General features: G+C 43.3%; 1 protein-coding gene across 2 annotated transcripts in view; it reads left to right on the forward strand.

The window, feature by feature from the left end:
- Nucleotides 1-19,063, forward strand: part of TRPM3 (transient receptor potential cation channel subfamily M member 3) — a 617,739-nt gene that overhangs the window by 514,141 nt on the left and 84,535 nt on the right. Inside the window, exons 10-14 of one of the 2 annotated variants that reach the window (XM_038769495.1) lie at nt 9,052-9,152; nt 10,786-10,920; nt 12,140-12,190; nt 17,511-17,546; nt 17,734-17,874. In XM_038769495.1, the coding sequence (XP_038625423.1) occupies nt 9,052-9,152; nt 10,786-10,920; nt 12,140-12,190; nt 17,511-17,546; nt 17,734-17,874 (464 nt within the window). The remainder of the gene's footprint in view (nt 1-9,051; nt 9,153-10,785; nt 10,921-12,139; nt 12,191-17,510; nt 17,547-17,733; nt 17,875-19,063) is intronic. The other variant, XM_038769496.1, reaches the window with a different exon arrangement.

Consider the following 19,063-nt stretch of genomic DNA (forward strand, 5'->3'; position numbering starts at 1 on the left):
GGCAACATTTGAGAATTACTTTGGGAAGCGAAAACTGTCATGATTAGTTAATTCATAATTAACATGATGTTTGCCTTTTAAACCCCTATCAAGCAATATTCGCATTTTGGACAATCTTTTTGCCATAGGCACAGGGTCAGTGCTAGACATTTTGGTAGCCCTGGGCAGATCATTCTCCACTCCTGTGCTAGGACCAGGCCACTTTTGATAGGGGGAGGCTGAGGGACAGGCAGAAGGATTCAAATGTGGAACTACTTGCCAGTGCAGTAATTCTGCACCATAAATCATCATTTTCCTTTCCCCTCCCACCCCAAACTGAGCTACGATCTCTTACTCCCAGGGATCTACCCTGGATCTTAGCCAACCGACGATCCCTTAAATTTGGGAGCCCAAAGGATGGTTCTCTTTCTCCATCCCAAAAACCGACTCCGAGACGCACATTTGAAAGCCTCATTTTCTTGAAGACAGTATCCGTTCTTGAGAATACCAACTCAAAGGCAGGCCCCACCTTCTTTTATGTTCTGTTCCACTCTGCACTTAGAACATTATGGATGTTCAATGAATATTCATTGCTGATATTTATTGTGGTGATCTTGGCACTTATGAGAGGAACATACTGGCTAGCTGTTGCTGGCCAGGACACCCGAAATCTTCCTGTTGCTGCCAGCTGTCACCCAGGTAAGCCATTTAATTTTTTTTTCCTTACTCTCTTTACCCTGATTCCCCATCCCCACAGCTGCACTCACTTTTCTTTTTTTTAATAATCCTTCCTACTCTCTCCAACTCTATTCCTATCCCTGCCTGACCAGTACTCTTGCAGCCCCAAAGCCATGTGAAAGCCAGAGAGGTGGGCAAGAGGGTTGCTGTTCCTGCTATATAGGAACTGGGGAGTGAGGCCTAGGAGGGAGCTAGCAGACACAGAGGCAGTTGCCAGCTTGCCTACCCCTTCCCCTCCCCCCACCCACCCCACCAGCCACTTCTGGTCCCATTTCCACCACTGTGAAGCTTTGGGGGACCCAAACAAAAAGAGCTGGAATGAAACTGGTGTGGTAGAAAAGGGGCGGGAAGGGCAGCACAAGTTAAAAAAAATAAGAAAGATGGGCAGATTTTGGGGGTGGGTAAAAAGGAGCAGGGCAAGTAAAGAAAAAGATTTAATGGCTCACCTGGACAACAGCTAGCAACAGGAGGGAGATTTCTGATGTTCTGATCGGTAACAGCTGGTCTGTATGCCCCTCTGACAAGGTACCATCTTGGCTTCCCTTGACTGATACACTTTCTCTGGGCTAATTTACTACACTGTAAAAATAGTGCCAAGCATGGTATCCACACAAACATTCAAGGTATTCTTGGCAGTTGCCACAGCAATTTATGATTCATGAACCATTGTTCCCTTAAAGACTTTGGTTTTGGAGGCTCTTTCTTGAGCACTTGGAGAAATAACTTTCAATGAGATAAATATCTGGCAATTTTTTTTCTTGCCAAAGCTCTTGCAAACGTAAGTATCATCCCTGTCAAGACTAGGATCTGAAGTGCCTATAGTTTAGGAAATACAGGATAGGAATGAGAAATTGAAAGACAACTCACAGCACCCACTGACTCAGGCTCAGGTGCTTGGCAAAGCCCCATCTTCCTGAATTTGTGATGTTTCACAAACTGGCTCCCATAGCATGATGAAAGGTGGCTTCAGTTTTCAGCTCCCTTGACACCTAGCGAGGAAGAGTCCTCTGGGTTTCAGACTTGTTTGCATCTTGGAAATAGCATGCTCTATGTAGGATGTGTTCAGTGATTTGCACATTAGGCTAATGCAGACCTGCCACTTCTGTGCTACTTGCAGCTCATTAATAAGTCATGATTTCTGACTACACAACATAGCTGCAGAGTGCAGAACAGCATTTCTTTTCATGCCAGATTTGAAGAATGTTATAAGCTATATCAGCTAGGGCCATAAAAATCTGAAGATGTTTTGCCTGAAGCCAAACCTATGGGGATTGATATTTCTGCCAATTGGTCACCTCTAGGCATGTCCAGTCAAGCTATACCATATAATAGCCCCAATTTCTTCCATTTCCTGGATTATCACCCTGCCTCCACTTCATCTTCTTACTTAAAGAGTTTAATTCTCTTAGGGAGATTCTTTTTTTTTTTTTTAAATCATGTACTCTGACTCAAGTGTTGGCTTCCAAACAATGCAAACAGCTGTTGCCCACCATCCCAAGAGTAAGTATATTGGTCAATTCTGAGGATAGGGCTGGTGAGCTTGGCAGATTGCTGATTGTCAAAGTCTAAGATGCTAAAGAGGAACTTATGCTGAAAGGAAAACTTGGGTTTGTTCCAATTAGACATTTTACTTATGCTCGGCTGAAGAGGGAGAAAGCTCCCCCCATCCAAGAGCCATGCGGCTGCCCTCCACACTAAGACTTTCCCTGTGCACTGTATTTATGTACATAAGAAAAGTCCTGCATAGAGACAGAGGGGAATTGTCAAGGAGTGTCACAGAACACAAGACTCTGAGGACTGAGGGGTTCTACACATATGCCCCCAGGAAAACAGAGGACAATCTCTGCCCTCCCTCATCCAATAATATAACATTCATTCAGTCAGTCGTATTTATTGAGCACTTACTGTGTGCAGAGCACTGTACTAAGTGCTTAGAAGAGTACAATATAACAATAAACAGACACATTCCCTGCCCACAATGATCTTACAGTCTTGAACTGGCCATGCCAGGGAACATTTACAAGAACCCAGGCTCTCCTCCTTTGGAATGGTGAGAGACTCAGTCCTACCAAGAGTTTAAAGCGAATTAAGAACTCTCTGTAGCAGAGTGTAATGGGTCCAGTGAGAACCCCTGGGTGAGGGTGGGGCAGAGAGGGGAGAAAGGGATTGAGGAGGAAGAGAGAAAGGGGCATATGAGTTCTAATCCAAAACCCCTCGGAATAATAATAATAATAATAATGATGGCATTTGTTAAGTGCTTACTATGTGCAAAGCTCAGAAGTCCACCTTAGCCTCAATCATCCTTGGTTTAAAGGACTTCCAGCATCAAAGCAGGACCAAAGTGGAGGGCGAGCAAAGACTGAAGCAAATCGCTGTTCCTCACACTGAATTGCCTTCCCTCTTGCCTTCCCTCAAGTGTGAAGGAGGGGAGGAGAACGAAGCTCAGGGTGGGGGGGGGGGGTGGGGGAGTTCATGAGGCTTCGACTGTCTCTCGGGACCCCCATTTGCTACTGCCTGCACTGCTGCTGACACCACTGTCACTTTGGTATTTAACTGAAAGACTGAAAATCCTGCCAATAGAAGGAAGACCCATTTCCCTAAATTGCTTTTCTCACCCATCTGCCTGGGCTTCATTTGTCCCTTGCATGCTAAAAATGAATTTCTTCAGCCCAAGTGGAACTGAATTCACTTTGTCTCCACAGTCTCTTAGAAATTCCTCCTGAGAGAATTTCTAAATTGTTTCTATGAGGAGGAAACAAATTTCCATGACTTGGGGCCAAGAAAATAGAGCGAAGACTAAATTACATTGAAATCCCCATACCTTCTATACGTGTATTTTAGACCTTTCATTGTGCTTTCCTCTGATGTAGCGGCAACGTTCCCATGAGTTGTGTACCAGTGTAGGCAGCTTTCCAACATGGACAGACAATTGAAACTGTTTCCTAGCAACACAGACCACATGACAGTTTGCAGAGTAGTGCCTCTCCCTTGATTTCATTTTCTTCCACTTTAATGGTTTTCATGAAGACAGAGAATCAGATGCCAAGTGCCAAACTGATTTACGAATGGATGGATTAATTTTGATTAGAAGTAACAAAGCCCCACTGACATGCCATAGATCTCATTTGCAATAATAAAATAGTATTATACTCTTAATAAAATAAACTGATGGAGTGGTAGCACATTTCCAAATATGTCACACAAGTAAAGGCCGTAAAATGGCCCCCTAAGAGTGTGTGTTTGTGTGCGTGTGTATGTGTGTGTGTGCGCATGAGTGCACAGAAAGTACAGATACCCAAGAGAGAAGGAAAGCTTCACAATACCATTCTAACGAGAATTGGCAACCCAGTGAGTGACAGTATTCCTGAAAATCCAAGACTTACAGGGTGGAAAAAGCCCCTGAGAATTCAGCCGAATGACTGTTTTTATTTCCTACCCCTTCTTTTCATGCAAATACAGTTTCATTTTTTTCTTTTACTTAAGCAAACTAGATGCTAAATGTTTTGATCTCCCCTACACAGATAGTTTACAAATTCTTCAAGGGATATTTCAGAGGTCACTTCTCTATAGCTTCAGTGATTGGTCCTCACATTCGGCTGTTTATATGCACCTATTTGGTGCTAAACCTTTCTCCATTTTCTTTCTCTACAGAATTGGTTCAGGAAAAGAGTGCACAGGAGTACTCTGGGGATACCTCGGAGGAACTTAGCTTGTGGGCTCAAACAGTTAAAATTGATTTGGGAAAAGCCTTGTCTTTTGGCAGGATAATGTATAGCTTTTCTGGTCCATCAGAACCTGGCAGTTCCTCTGAACTGGTTTCTTTTAACACGATATATGACCCTTTGATCAATTGGATCATTATTATCTGAAGAATCCAAATTTTTCTTGTTCTTTGAAAGATAGTGCACCAAGGGAGAGACTGTATCTTTCCCCTGCTGTGAGAAAAGAGTGGAAGAATGAATGTGAGGGTGCTGGCTCAAAGACGCCCCTGTTTTATCCCCTCAATCCCTTGCATCTCACTCACAAAGATGCATGAAAAGATGGAGGCAGCTTTCAGTGGGCCCAACAGCTATCCCAATAGCAGTAATGCATGCTAAGGACCCAGAAAGGGGAGAGCGAGCGCTTTCCATTCTCTCCTAGATCTCAGCTTGTGGCCAACTTTAATGATCATTGCAATAAATTTGAATATGTAACAGTACCTATTAAAAATGGGTCCCGGTGAAAAAATATTTGTTTTAATATGCCTGTTCAAGTATACTCTAGAATGAGGTGGACCTCAAAAAGTGGATTTGTGAGGGCCTCCAATCCAAATCAATCAATCAATCAATCATATTTATTGAGCGCTTACTGTGGAAACACTACAATGCTCAATCAATCAATGGTTTTATTGAGTGCTTTCTGTGAGCACAGCACTGCACTAAGCGCTTGGGAGAGTACAATACAATTGAGTTGGTAGGAATGATCCCTGCCCTCAATGCTCCTTAGGCATATACTACTGTCTCCCCTTAGCAGGGTAGCTAAAATAGAAGGGATTTGACAGAGTTCGCTCTGAGATCCACTAAGGTTTCCTGACACCAGGTTCTAAAAGATGAGACCTGCCATTATTGGTTTAAACCAATAGACTTCTGTGGTGGCGGGACACTTGAAGGGACAGTGTGATGGTTGCCTTCCTGGACATCCATCCTAATGGTTAAGGATGTACCGTTTAATAGCCTTACCTTTTTCCTCTCCATCCCTCACTTTTCCTCTAGTAACACAATATGAACCATGAATTCAGTGAATTCATCCAAGTCCCTCTTTGAACCTACTGATTTTTTTTAAACTGTACAGCTAGATTCCTGTGGTAATGAAGCCCATGTTTTGGCATCTTAGGTAGAAGGGTTTTCTTACAGTCTTTTGGAACCTTCTCTCTTCAAAGTTCAGAGGGTGCTCCTTAACCAGGTGGTGTGTGATTTTTTTTTTAACAATTCCACATTCACCCTATCTACACACCTCATGAGACTGTGTAGATTTCTGTCTTATCCCCTGTTGACTTTTGTCCTTACACTGATCCATTGTAGAGTAGAGTAGATCAATGGAAGATGAGATGAGTTGCCTCTTCATCCCCCCCCCACCCCCACAAATCATCTTGGTAGCCTTCTCTGTGTTTTCCCCAGCTTCCTTATGCTCTTTCTAAGATGCATCACCCAGACTGCACTGACTGTTCCAGTTGCGACTGTACCATAGTCCTGTATAGTGGCAAATAGATGTCTTTGGTTTTATTTTCGATTGCCTATACTCAAAGGCGACTCCACTGAGGAAAAATTTCCCATGTGTCTGGGTCTGGCTGAAAAACCCAATGCATGACTGACAGTCCCTTCCATACCATGCGCACATACAGACGGTTCCCTGTAGTCCTGATGTGTTTACAATTGACAGTCCCTGGTGCTGTTTTCAGTTTTTCCTCTCAATGCCTTGACCCTCCCAAAGCCTTGGCTCAAAAGTCACCCCTTTCCTAGTTTCCACTTACTAGACTAGTCTGTCTGCCACTGTTGTTTCCCAACAGTCTGTTGCTATGACTCATTGTCTGAGGTGTGTTGCACTCAATTTTCCAAGTATTTTCTCTGTCCTCTCTGCTTTCTGTCAACCCACTTCTGCTCATCATACGGCAATAATTTTGTGCGATCTATGCAGACATCCCTCTGAGCAATGCTGAATTTCAATGAGCATTGCTTCAGAACTGCTTAACTGACTGCACTCCAGGACTTCTATATTTGTGGCCCTGCCTCCCCATGTGATGTTAACTACAGCTTGTAGGTAGGGCTAATGGAACTGCTAAAGGATCCAGAGATAATAACTGGGAAAGGGTCAGGTGTCAGGGCCACATAGGTGGGCTAGCATGACAGCTGGACCTTCGGTTTGGTCTGACCTTGATGCCGAAATGTCAACAGGTTCTGGCTATGAGTTTCCCAAAGGAGACTTTCTTGACTCAGTTTTCTACCTTTTCATCTCTCCGTGCATCCTTGGACAGTGTGCTACCCAGATATCAGAATACTATGGCAGATCTCAGCTCTGTGCTGCTGATGAAATCCTTTGGAGGGGTGCCAGATTTCACTGATGCAAACTGATGGTTATCCTGGTTTTCTCAAGGTTTATCATCAGTCCACACCTCTGGGCTAGCGCAGGAGAGTGGTTCACCCATGTCTTCTTGGGTGTTTGAAACCACTCCTGGATGACTGATTTGAGGACTTTCGATGATGCTCCTAGTTGAGTGAGAAGAGTGAATCTAGAGTTGCTGTGTAGAAAAAAATTGGACGAAGTTGGACGTATTTCTTAACTGGTTTTACCCCATTGGAGGTGGGGAAAGGGTTAGCCCAGGCGACTTTGATTCTGATAAAACCAATCACACCATTGTGAATTAACCTCAGGAATTCAGTGAATTTCTCGAGGCAGCTGAAATTTATAGTGGTTTCCAGGCCCAGATCTATTGATGGTGTCCATCACGTCTGTAAGGTCTGTGAATACAGTATAAAGGAGTTGGTGCTATTCCCTGTGCTCTTCCTATATCTGACTTGCTCCAAAGACCATGCCTACTGTTTCGAGTTCCAGTCTACAGCCAATTTATAATTCCAGGAGCTCATGGTTAATGGTATCCTTCAGGATCTTGCCAGCAGTGAAGAGCACTGCGATGCTGTGCTTGTTAATGCAGCCTGTCCTCTCATTTGCCTTCTTAAAGGTTGTGGTTACATTGGGATCTGTGAGATGCTCTGGGTTCCGCATGTTCAGAGAAAGCTCAGGATGGCAAATGCAAAGCAGGCCAGCCCATCTCACACCTAACTGGTTTCACAGCAGTGCTGTATCTGAAGGCAGGGAGCCACACTCACCCAGACCATCAGAACTGGGGCTGTAGATCAGAGTGTCTGCTTTTATTAAGAGTCTCACTTTAATTAACATCTCAGTGAAATTGCCCATGGCCTCGTTTCTTTCAGGCCCCGAACCTTTGGGCCTGTGTTCATTTCTGTGGCAGCTTCAAAATTCTCTTAGTTCCGTAGGACCAGACTTCACTATAATGCTTACTGGAATCAGAGAAAGAAACCAAAGTCAAAGCCTTACTCACCTTCCTGGCCCACTTCCAGGAAATTATTTATTTTTTTTAATACAGGAGAGCCTTGTTTACTGAATTGATGGTTATTGAGTCTACTGATAACCCAAAATCCCCAAACACTTTAACCAGCAAGATTTTCACTTGCCCTTTTCACGCTGATCATTGTCATGGCAACGAAGCATGTTGCCTGAAGCTGTACCGTACCAGCCTTCTGTGAGGTACTTTCAATTTTTATTACAATTCCTGCTTTTCTCATGCAAGATTTCTTTTAGGCCTAGCCTAATTTCTTTCTGGCAGGCCTGTAGCCCCCAGCCAATTTGAGTGCCTGGTTTCTCTGGTTGCAACTGACATGTGCATTATTCTTTTTGGTGGTGTTGTATAAACTGGATAGTGGCGAAGGTCCTGAAAAGAACCTTTAAAAAGTCACAGCAGGTCAGCTGACCAACACAACCCACCCAAACTAGTCCCAAAACTGCCATCTCTCAGAAAAAAAAAAAAAACAACCTCAGTGCGGAATGACCTCCACTCAGCAGGCCAAGTCAGTGTCCCTGGTGCCGAGCCATGGGCTGAGCTCAGAGGTGTAGCATTTCCTGGGAGCGGGAAGTACATCTGAAGCGATGCCACTAGGGTGTGAGGCTAGGAGCAGGGCAGAGGCAGAGCCCAAATGTTCTCTCCTCAGTTTGCCCATCTCTGAATCAAGCTACCATCTTCATTAATTATTTGGGTGAGACTCTGACCCACTATCTATGTTACAGCAACAACTATAGGAACATAAGCAGTGTCGCAATGGGTCAGACCAGTGGCTTACCCAGCACAGTATTCTGCCTCTGGCCGTGCCGACAAAGGATGCTTGGAGGAACAGTGTGACGACTGCCCTCCTCGACATCTGTCCTCACAGTTAGGGATGTATTTTCTAACATCCCCAACGTTTCCTTCTAATAACCCATCATGAACCCATCATCCTTGTATCTATTTAACTCTTCTTGACCCTCCTAACATCCCCACTAAATGAAGTCGATAACCGATTAGTATGATGCTTTGAAATCCTTACCTGTCCCCAAGAAACTGTCTTTTGTTTGTTCTGTCCGGAGCCTCAGGAGTGCTTAACGAATGCAAGATATGATCACAAATACAATGATATTCTTGGCAAGGGGGAGGGAGAGGTTCTGGGTGGGAGGTGGTGTTGGGACTGGTCCCTCTTTTGTGTACCTGATTTATGTTCTCTTTCTTCCCCTCCCATCTGTCTACAGGAGCTAATGCCTCTGCTCCGGACCAATTGAGCCTGGCATTAGCCTGGAACAGGGTAGACATCGCTCGCAGTCAGATCTTTATTTATGGGCAACAGTGGCCGGTACAGTATACATCCTCCTCTACTGAAAAGGCTTAAAATGTCTCTCACCAGCAAGGGAGTATATTTAAGCAGCCTCAGGCAGGGGCTCCGAAAGCCCCCCCACAACGTGTTCCGAGTTGACTCGAACACACAGTGTTCTTGGCCTGGGCAGGCACTTGTAGGTGGGCTGCATGGCATGGCCTCTTCCCCGTCTTTAGGGAAAGACCACCATCTAGTGGAAACATCCGCTGAGCACACCTCCCAAAGACTCAGAAGCACACCCATGCCAGACAGGCTCCACGGCCGCCAATTTTCATCTTCCGAACTTCTGTTGCAAATACAGACATGGATGTTTTTTGCGGGGGGGGTTTAAAGCCAAAAAAAATCCCATTTTTAAAAAGGAAGAAACAGAGTTGCGGGTGACTTTGCTTTGCAATGGGGTTTGAGGGGTGCAGGATGGAAGAGGTTGGTGGCTTTGAAGACCCTGAGCTGTGTTCTGGTTTAGCACCTCAGGCTTCCCAGAGATATGACAGGTGCCATCTGGTACCACATGTCACAGTACAGGATCTTCTGTCTCTTCCAAAGAACAAGACAAAAGGAAGCTGAGCCCTATATAACTCTACTTGGTTCGATTCCCCAATTTGACTGTGGAAACCTTGTCACCCCTCACTTTGGGTGGTTGTGCGTGCAGCCTGGTGGGATGAATGGGCAATACAGAACCTCTCCTACACCTGATAGCACCTTCCTTCTTACACTTCAGCTCCCTCACAGAGTCCCTACGTAGGTGGCTATCACACTGTCTTCATCAACTCATTAAATGATTAGCCCCGGCATTTCTGGTGTCCCTTGAGAGTGGAAAAAAAAAGAGTCAGAGCAACAGTGAGGAACTGGACTATTGAGGGGGCTGGAGGGGGTCTAATGGAAAACAAAGAGAATCGAATTGTCCCCAGGTCTTGAGAGAGGAAGCGTGATGGATTTTGAGTTTGGTTTGCCAGTTAGTTATTTCTACTTGTTAGATGGAGCCTCACATCCTCTTATCACTGGCCCACTCCTGCCCTTCCCTTACCCACCCCACACCCCTCCCCTCCGCCAACCAGCCCCTCCAATCGGGCCACCTAGAGTTCATACGGATCTTGTAAAGCCCACTGTGCTAATTTGGCCCATTACCATTCAGCCCAAGGAGTACATGTCAAAGCTGTGATGAGGGACAAGTTTAACCCAGGATTGGAGTGGTAGAATTTGGCATCGACGTAGGTGATTGATAGATGAGGTGGCCTCTCCAAATCCTTCCCTTCTCCAGTGCTTGCCACCCCTCCTCACCCATCTGCCCCAGCTTCCGGGAAAAGCAGAATGCCATGGGTGGGACCAGGGAGAGCCTTTGGAGCTGAAAGCTCCATCCACCACCTCTGCATTCCAGTCAGCCAGACAGCCCAAAAGTCTGGGGAAAAAACAGTGCCAGTAGAGGTGGAGCTAGGGGCTTCCAGCCCCATCATACTTTCCTGGATTGTCAGTTGGTAGCTACCTGCACTGGAATGAAACCCTGATTTCTGGGCTGTCCAGGGGAATACCGGACCAGTGTCAACCTTGTGCCAGCATAGTGAGAGCTGTCCCCTTCAGACTAAGGGGCGGTCTAACCCAGAGACTTGATTTGCAGGTGGGGTCCCTGGAGCAAGCGATGTTGGATGCTCTGGTGTTGGACAGAGTGGATTTTGTGAAATTACTCATAGAGAATGGAGTAAGCATGCATCGTTTTCTCACCATCTCCAGGCTAGAGGAACTGTACAATACGGTAGGGCCAAGCTAAGGCAATTCTTTTTTCTCTAAGTTTGTTTTTGTTCGTTTTACTCTCCCCATTCCTCTTAACTCATACCCATGACAGAAACAAGCCATGGCTTTCTCCCCTCACACTGTCTCTACTATTTTACTTCACTCTCCTTCTACAGACCTGACTTGGCTGCATCGCTCCCTCAGATGGGAGACACACATTAAGGGTGCTTGTCATGTTTCACCTACTTGGTCTGTTAACAGTCACCACTATAAGCACCCCTCTGAAGAAAAAGGACTCTAGCTTCAGCAGGACTAAAGGCTTTTGTGATTTATACTTTCATTCATTCCCCCTCTGTTTAGAGCAGATTGCAGGGTTGCGAGGGTGTTGAGAGCACTCTGTGGAAGGCACGGGAACAGTTGGAAATGACCTAAAAGACAGAAAACAACTGACACCATTCTGTTGGCCTTGGCTACATGAGAGTCATATAATTCGATTGTTCTGGCCCTCTTCTAGTTGGAAGGAGTATCTGCAAATGCAAAATATCCCTGTTTTTGCAATCTCCAATATATATAATATATTGAGGTTTCATAATCCATCCATTTGTCACACAGGGAAATGCTGCCCAATATTCTTCTGCTTAACAGGACTTCTGATGCTGCAGCTTGTTCATGCCATCTCCATGGGGCCTGCACGTACATTGGAAAATATGAAATAGGTCAGATGCAAGGTCATGAGTGCCTAGGTATACTTTTCTGGCCCATGATACTGACGTTTTATGCCACTGTCCATTCACAATGAGCTGAGAAGGAACACAGGAACCATGTCCGTGACTCATTCGTTATGGCTAATGAATAGTAATTCACAGTGGGGAAAAAGCAAAAGTTCAAAATAACCCAACTCCAGTCAGTTGGCCTCCACACTAACTGAAAACCTATCCCTTAAATTATACATTAGCCAAACTGTCAACCCTCTCCTTGGCTTTCTTCTCCAAAATGGAACACCCAGGCTGCTTGAACCTGGTGCATCAGCATTGTTGACTCGGGTGGAAATGCAGGGTGAAGGCCTGCAACTGTGGGGTTTACGGAAACCCCATGTGAAATACAGTAACTGGGATGATGACTATAAATAAAGACTACATGATGCCAACTGGGTCCCTCCCTAAATTTCCATCTTGCCCTAAACAGTAACCTCTCTGGCAAACTGATTTCTATTTATTCTTTACTTTTGTTGTCATTTTCAGAGACATGGGCCATCCAACACTCTGTACCACCTGGTCAGGGATGTCAAAAAGGTAAGAACCCTCTTGACGGCAGGTCAGAGGCCATGTCATGACCGCTTCATGCCTTTAAAGTCAGTCTCTGTTCTGCATGAGCTTCCAGTTGGAGGGTTCTCCTCTCTGACCCTCCCCTTCCCCATTTCAGATCGCAGTTCATGTTTATATTGACTCTGACACGTCTGCATCCGGCGTGCAGCAGTGACCAAGCAACTAGGCTTGCTGTCTGAGTGGTTTTCGATGCTTATTGGTTCACGGTGCTTCTGGCTAGTAGAATTGTAGGCTTCTTCATGCCATGTGAAAGTATGCTGTGGTCAGTGTTTTTACATAGTCCCTCATTGTTTTTGAAAGATAGTCTCCATGTTGTTAGCCTGTAAAATGTACCTCCATTTGCTGAATCCTAATTCATTGCAGCAGTTTTAGTTGTGACATGTTGTACCTGCGGTATTGTAAGCACAAAACATTTCCATCCCAGATGGTATAGGAAAAGAAGCATTAGTAAAGCAATACTATTATCAGTATCTGGATTCCATTGACCCAGATGGAAATTAGGTGCCTGCTTTTTAACAATTCATTAGGTGGAAGGTACTTCACATGCCTGTCCTGCAGCAATTTCTCATTGGAACACTTCCCCTGAAATCACCCACTTCAGATGAGGCACTGACCTTTGGACTCCAGTAGTTGCCTTTGTTTTTCCTGCCAAAGGGCATTGAAAGTGAATGCTTTTGTTGTGCAGGGCAATATGGTCAGTGACCATATAAATCTGCTGAAGCAGAACCTCAGTGAATAAATATTGACACACTGATGTGGCCATATCATCCCTTGGGCCTCATTCTGGTCTTCTTGAAAGACCTTTGGCGTGCTTGTTTTTGTAAACCTCAGCCTCTTGTTTTGTTAAAAAAAAAAAAAAAAAAAAAAAAACAAGTCAAGACTTCAGCAAGAGAGAGTGAGCTAGAGATTACTGAGCCGTAGGACACCACCTCACCATTTTAATGGGTTACTCCATACGAAATGTGTCCCTTGAAGAACAGAGCATTACCCCATAATACACCACCTGGGAAGAATCCATGCTCCCTATTTCACTGATCGTTGGCCTTTCTTATTATTTTTTCATTCATTCAATCGTATTTGTTGAGCTCTTACTGTGTGCAGAGCACTGTACTAAGCAATTGCACTGTATATTTTTTGGCTAGTATAGGCTGTAAAAACAGACTGGCCTGGGAGTGCACAAGTTTATCATCATCGGAGCATTGGGGGACAGGCAAGCCTGCCTGAAAGCCATTTCTTCAGCTTACTACCCAGCCCTTTCCCTGTTTCTGACAGAGGGGACAAAAGTACTGTCTCCAGAAAGTTTCTGAAAGGAAATAGTCTCCCTCTTTCATTCCCCCTTCATCCCTCTCCCCACTCCCATAAGCCAGTCAACTAGTGGGAGATGTGATAGCAATAAAGATCTTCCCCAAGAGCCATTTCAGCACTCACAGCTGGTTTCGAGCTTCTGTGCTGTAATTGCCAGACAAGAGAATGCAGGTTAAAGGTGATGAAGGAACCAGAGAAATCCACCCAAGACTAAAGTTACCCAGATTTGAAGAATTCCTCCTGATTGAGTTTTGAGGGTTTTTTTAAGCAGGGAGGAGAAGTTGGTGGAAGGGAAGTGATTATTAGTCATTAACAATCAGGAACTTAAACCATTAAAAAAAAAATCATGAAAACTAGCTATGTGAGCTGAGTCGTTTTCATGCATAAATCCCTCGGATGTAGTAAAGCTCTCACATCAAGAATGAGTGACGTCCATGTTTGCTTTCCTGTACTTCTCTGTGAGATGTAAGCTGACATTTTGATGGTTAACTGTCCACTCATGTGCCTTTCAATGTTGGAAGTTTTACTCTCTGTTTCTTGGATTAAATGTGCTGTTTCCAATTCCCTGCACCCTCTTTACAACCAGTTTTCTATGCAGGCTGATTCTGAGTGTTGCAAAGAGGTGCTGTTATACAGAGGTGATAATCTAAAATGAATGTACCTGAAACTCAAAGGCTCAGAAAACTTTATAATATACAGATCAAAATGTATCTGTATGCCCATTTGGATAAGATTTTGTCGTAGACAATTTGTTTTTGATTTTATGAAGTCTAATATTTCTTTGGGTATTTCCAGAGGTTCTAGGACAAGATTTTCATAACCCCACCTGCCAAAGTATTTTATTGAAAATATTTTATGGAATTGATCTCCTAAGCCACAAATGCAACAAGTTTTATAAGCATATTCTGTTCAAGATGACCTTTAATTCATGGAAAATCGCATTTTGACAGTGTAGATTGTGATTGTTGATGGCTATCAGGGCAAAGACTGGTGGTGGCTATGGGAACCTCCTACCAACGAGCCAGTGGCATCCATTCACTGGCCTAGAGTAGCCCATTTTTCCCTTTTCCCAGGGTGAACATTCACTTTAGTCATTTGAGAAGGGATCCGACAGCCTGCCATTATATTGCCCTTGCTTTCACCAATACTTTATTCTACTCCATCACTCCATCAATCTTTTGGAGATGTGACACGGATTTAAATTCATTCATTCAATCATATTTATTGAGCACCTACTGTGTGCAGAGCACTGTACTGAGCGCTTGGAAAGTACAATTCGACAACATATAGGGACGGTCCCTACCCAACAATGGGCTCACAGTCTAGAACTGAAAAGGTATCAATAAGAAATTGAGGCCTACTGGATTATGATAGACTTTCACAGATGAAGAGGTTCATTTTGAATGTCAGAGGCTTGTAGTTGTGTTTAATGTTGATCCATTAGTTTAGGGACATGTGTTAGCAGGGTAAGTAAAATTGAAATTTAAATATAATTTCAAAGCACTCTTTATTATTATTATTAATAATAATAATAATAATAATGGCATTTGTTAAGCGTTTACTATGTGTGAAGCACTATTCTAAGCACTGAAGCACTGTTACAGATATATGAACTAGAGGTGACAATAATTAGTACATTGCCATTTGGGTTGAATACAAAGCAGGGAGAACCTACCAAAACGATCAGTGGTATTCACTTGGATTGAGCCCACTGTACCAATTGCTCAGAATGCCAAATTTGTATTCAGTTCTCCTATAATATGGGGGTCACATTCCAGACAGCCCCCACGTTAAGGAAAACACACCTTATGGTATGCACTGACACCGCCTCGACGCAAGTGTGTGCAGCCATTTGTTCTGATATCATATCGCGTTCTAGCCAGATAGGCATCGTCGGAAGAATGTTCCCTAATTTCCTCATAGCGTTCTATCCTGAGTGTGTAGTGAGCCCCTGCATTATGGAAGACCCAAATGTATATTCACACATGAGCCAATTGCTTTATTTCATAGCTTAAATCATTTAAATTACTTTTCCTAGTCTACCATGGAATTAAAAATAATTATGAAAAATATCTAATTACTTAATCCAAAGTGAACATTTGCAAGAGAGGAAAATACTTTTTAAAAAAATCTGAATTCATCTTACGGCACTGTTACTTAAAACTTTCCCTCTCTCACTTACGTTTAGTAAAAAGTCTTTAAGATTTCCTAGTACCATGATTTCTTTTGAAATAGGACATTTTACAGAGAAGATCAATGTTGTAGACCATTTGGTTTTGATTTTATAAAGTCTACTTTTTCTTTGGGTATTTCCAGAGGTTCTAGGACAAACTTTTCAACTCATTTTCTCTCACCTGCTTCCTAAGGTTTCAGGAAGAAAAGCTAACGATCACAATTATAAGCAGTATTGTGATGCATATTCTTTGACAAAGGGCATTTTACCTTTATCCGTTATGATTTTAATGAAGGAATCTGTCCTTTTCCCGAAATCCCTCAATCTGATTTGTTTTCTTCTCACTATCATTAATAGAATGCACTCATACCTAGGAAGGAAATTTCGCGTCTATGGTTCCTTGTGTTGTAATAGGCGGATATCGCCCCCTTGTGGTTATTTAACTGCATGCACAAAGGAGAGTGAGCGCAATTTTTGTCGCTGTGATCTCATAGGTGTGAAAGGTGCTTCCATAGAACAGCTTTCAGATGGAACCATTCTAACATCTCAAACCTATGGGTTTTCTCATTTTATTTTTCAAGACCTTAATAGTAGGTAATCGCATAACCTACAAGAGTAACCCATTCTGGTTTTTCAGACCCTTTTCATGGAAATGATTACCAGGTACCAGGAAAGATAACTACCTTTCCCATGTACGTTTCAGACAAATGGCCCTCTCCCTGTTCAGAACTTAGCCACCTTTAGTTTTAATTTCCAAGAATCTCTTGCTTTTCCAGGAACCCTACCGACACAAATAGAAGAAGCAGCGTGGCTCAGTGGAAAGAGCCCGGGCTTTGGAGTCAAAGGTCATGGGTTCAAATCCCGGCTCTGCCAATTGTCAGCTGTGTGACTTTGGGCAAGTCACTTGACTTCTCTGGGCCTCAGTTCCCTCATCTGTAAAATGGGGATTAAAACTGTGCGCCCCCTGTGGGACAACCTGACCACCTTGTAACCTCCCCAGCACTTAGAACAGTGCTTTGCACATAGTAAGTGCTTAATAAATGCCATCATCATCAAATATCACCATTCACTATTTTTCTATGAAGCACAGAAATTAAATTGCAATATCTGGTGACCAGTAAGGATAGAGAAACAGTGCGGCCTAGTTTACGGAGCACGGGCCCGGTAGTCAGAAGGACTTGAGTTCTAATGCCAGCTCCGCCACTTTGCTGCTGTGTGACCTTGGGAAAGTCACTTAACTTCTCTGTGCCTCAGTTACCTCATTATTACCTCATAATATCAAATGAGGGTTTTCCTTGGACCTCCTTCTCTTCCCCATAAAAGGAAGTAAATTAAAACAATCAGAAAGACAGCTACTAGCTCAGAGGTCCCACTGGATTTAAGCCCTAATTTTAACTAATGCATTTGGTTTGGGGAAGAGGAACTTCACTTAATGAGTGCATCATTTAATGATTGATGTGATGAAATAAAAGGGGTCTCAGTGCTACCAACAGTTGCTAATTCGCCACAGAAAACAAAACTGATTGGAATCTTTCTTCCCAGTGATCTCTCCCCCAGACTAAAAAGGCAAAGTGAACAGTGGCAATATCAATTCACTCTAGTAGTGTGAGTGAGCCAGTGAGCTGCTAGGACGGGCCAAGTTGGAGCAAGTGGGAGTGACCTTTGAACCATGTCTAGTCTTTGTGCTTTTAATGCTGTAGTGGTGTTTTTCCCCCCATTGAAGAAATTGAATACTGTTTTTTGATATTATGTTCTGTTATTGCCAACAATTATTGCACCTTCTTATTTAACTTGTGTCTTCTTTCCAAGCGAGAATATCCAGGTTTCGGTTGGATCTATTTTAAGGTGAATTAATTAACCAGCATAATAATATATTCATATGTGTGTTTTGTTAATTTTTTTTTACTCTAAAATAGTTACAGAAAACATGGGACAGGATCCCTAGTAAATCACCTTGTCTCTCGGATTTGTTCGTTTCCTTTTTTTCTTTTTTTTTTTTTTTTTTGCTATTCTTTAATCATTCTTGGTATAGGGGAACCTGCCTCCAGATTACAGGATAAGCTTGATCGACATTGGCCTGGTGATTGAATACCTGATGGGAGGAGCTTATCGCTGCAACTACACTCGAAAGCGATTCAGAACCCTCTACCACAACCTGTTTGGACCTAAAAGGGTGAGGCATGTTTGTTTTCTTCTGAGGATACTGACTGATATGACTCGGCTGGCAAGTTATAGGTTGTTGCCACCCCCACCACGTTCCAGTCTTCCCAACAAACCAGTCTTGGAAATTAGTTCTTGCCCATTGGTCTGAGGCCAAACAGGTTTTTCCTGGCTGAAATTAGAACTGGACAGTAAACCAACTGAAAATTGGGTAGTGAGGGAGAACAAAAACGTCATGTTCTTTCATCAAATTGTATTTATTGAGTGCTTACTGTGTGCGGAGCACTGTACTAAGTGCTGGGGAGAGTACAATTCAACAATAAATGGACACATTCCCTGCCCACAATGAGCTTACAGTCATGTAAAAATGAAACAATAAAAATTAGCATATTTAACCATGTGGTGTGTGATATATGAATGAGTTGTGTATGAAGTTGTGGAGGAGGGCCAACTAAACTTTGGAAGGGAACTAACCATTGTCTTAAGCATTTTTCACATTCAAACCAACCATCCTGGGGTAGTTTAAAAAATAGAACTGAAATTCATAGCTCTTTAGTCAGATCCTAGTCAAATTACGTGGTCTATATGACCACATTATCCCAACCCAAAAAAGTGTGTATGTTTGTATGCATGTGCACTTGCCATAGCTAAAGTACCTTTTATTGATGATATTATCTTCTAGGCTCATCAGCTGGACTCACACTGAACTGTCGCTAGAGATGCAATCTGAATTGCCTCATCCACTCTTCATTTCTTACCATCCAGGAACACACAGAATGAGGTGGCAGGCAAGGGATAGGGAAAACCTTTGACTATAGTAGAAAGTATCCATTCACAAGGAGCTTGATGGAAACTTCCTCAGTGGTATTTATTGCGTGCTTAGTGCATGCATACCATAATTATTATTATTATTACAGAGCACTTTATGCTTGGGACAGTGCAATAGAATTAATAGACACGATCCCTACTCCCGGTGAAACAACGGATAAGCCATAAGGAGTGTACAGGAATTCCCATTCCCGAGACCACCACCATCCCACCCTAAAGCTTGCTGTGGTTTATAAAAATTCCCAGCTATCTTTATAATCTTTAGAATATTTAGAAATAAATCATGTGACTCCCCTTATAATGGTTTATTTTGATTGTTATTTTTTCCTATTTGTTTTAGATAGGAATTTTTCCTATCTATGAAAATAGAGAGA

This window comes from Tachyglossus aculeatus, chromosome X4 (assembly GCF_015852505.1).
Source record: "Tachyglossus aculeatus isolate mTacAcu1 chromosome X4, mTacAcu1.pri, whole genome shotgun sequence".
Classification (NCBI taxonomy): Eukaryota; Metazoa; Chordata; class Mammalia; order Monotremata; family Tachyglossidae; genus Tachyglossus; species Tachyglossus aculeatus.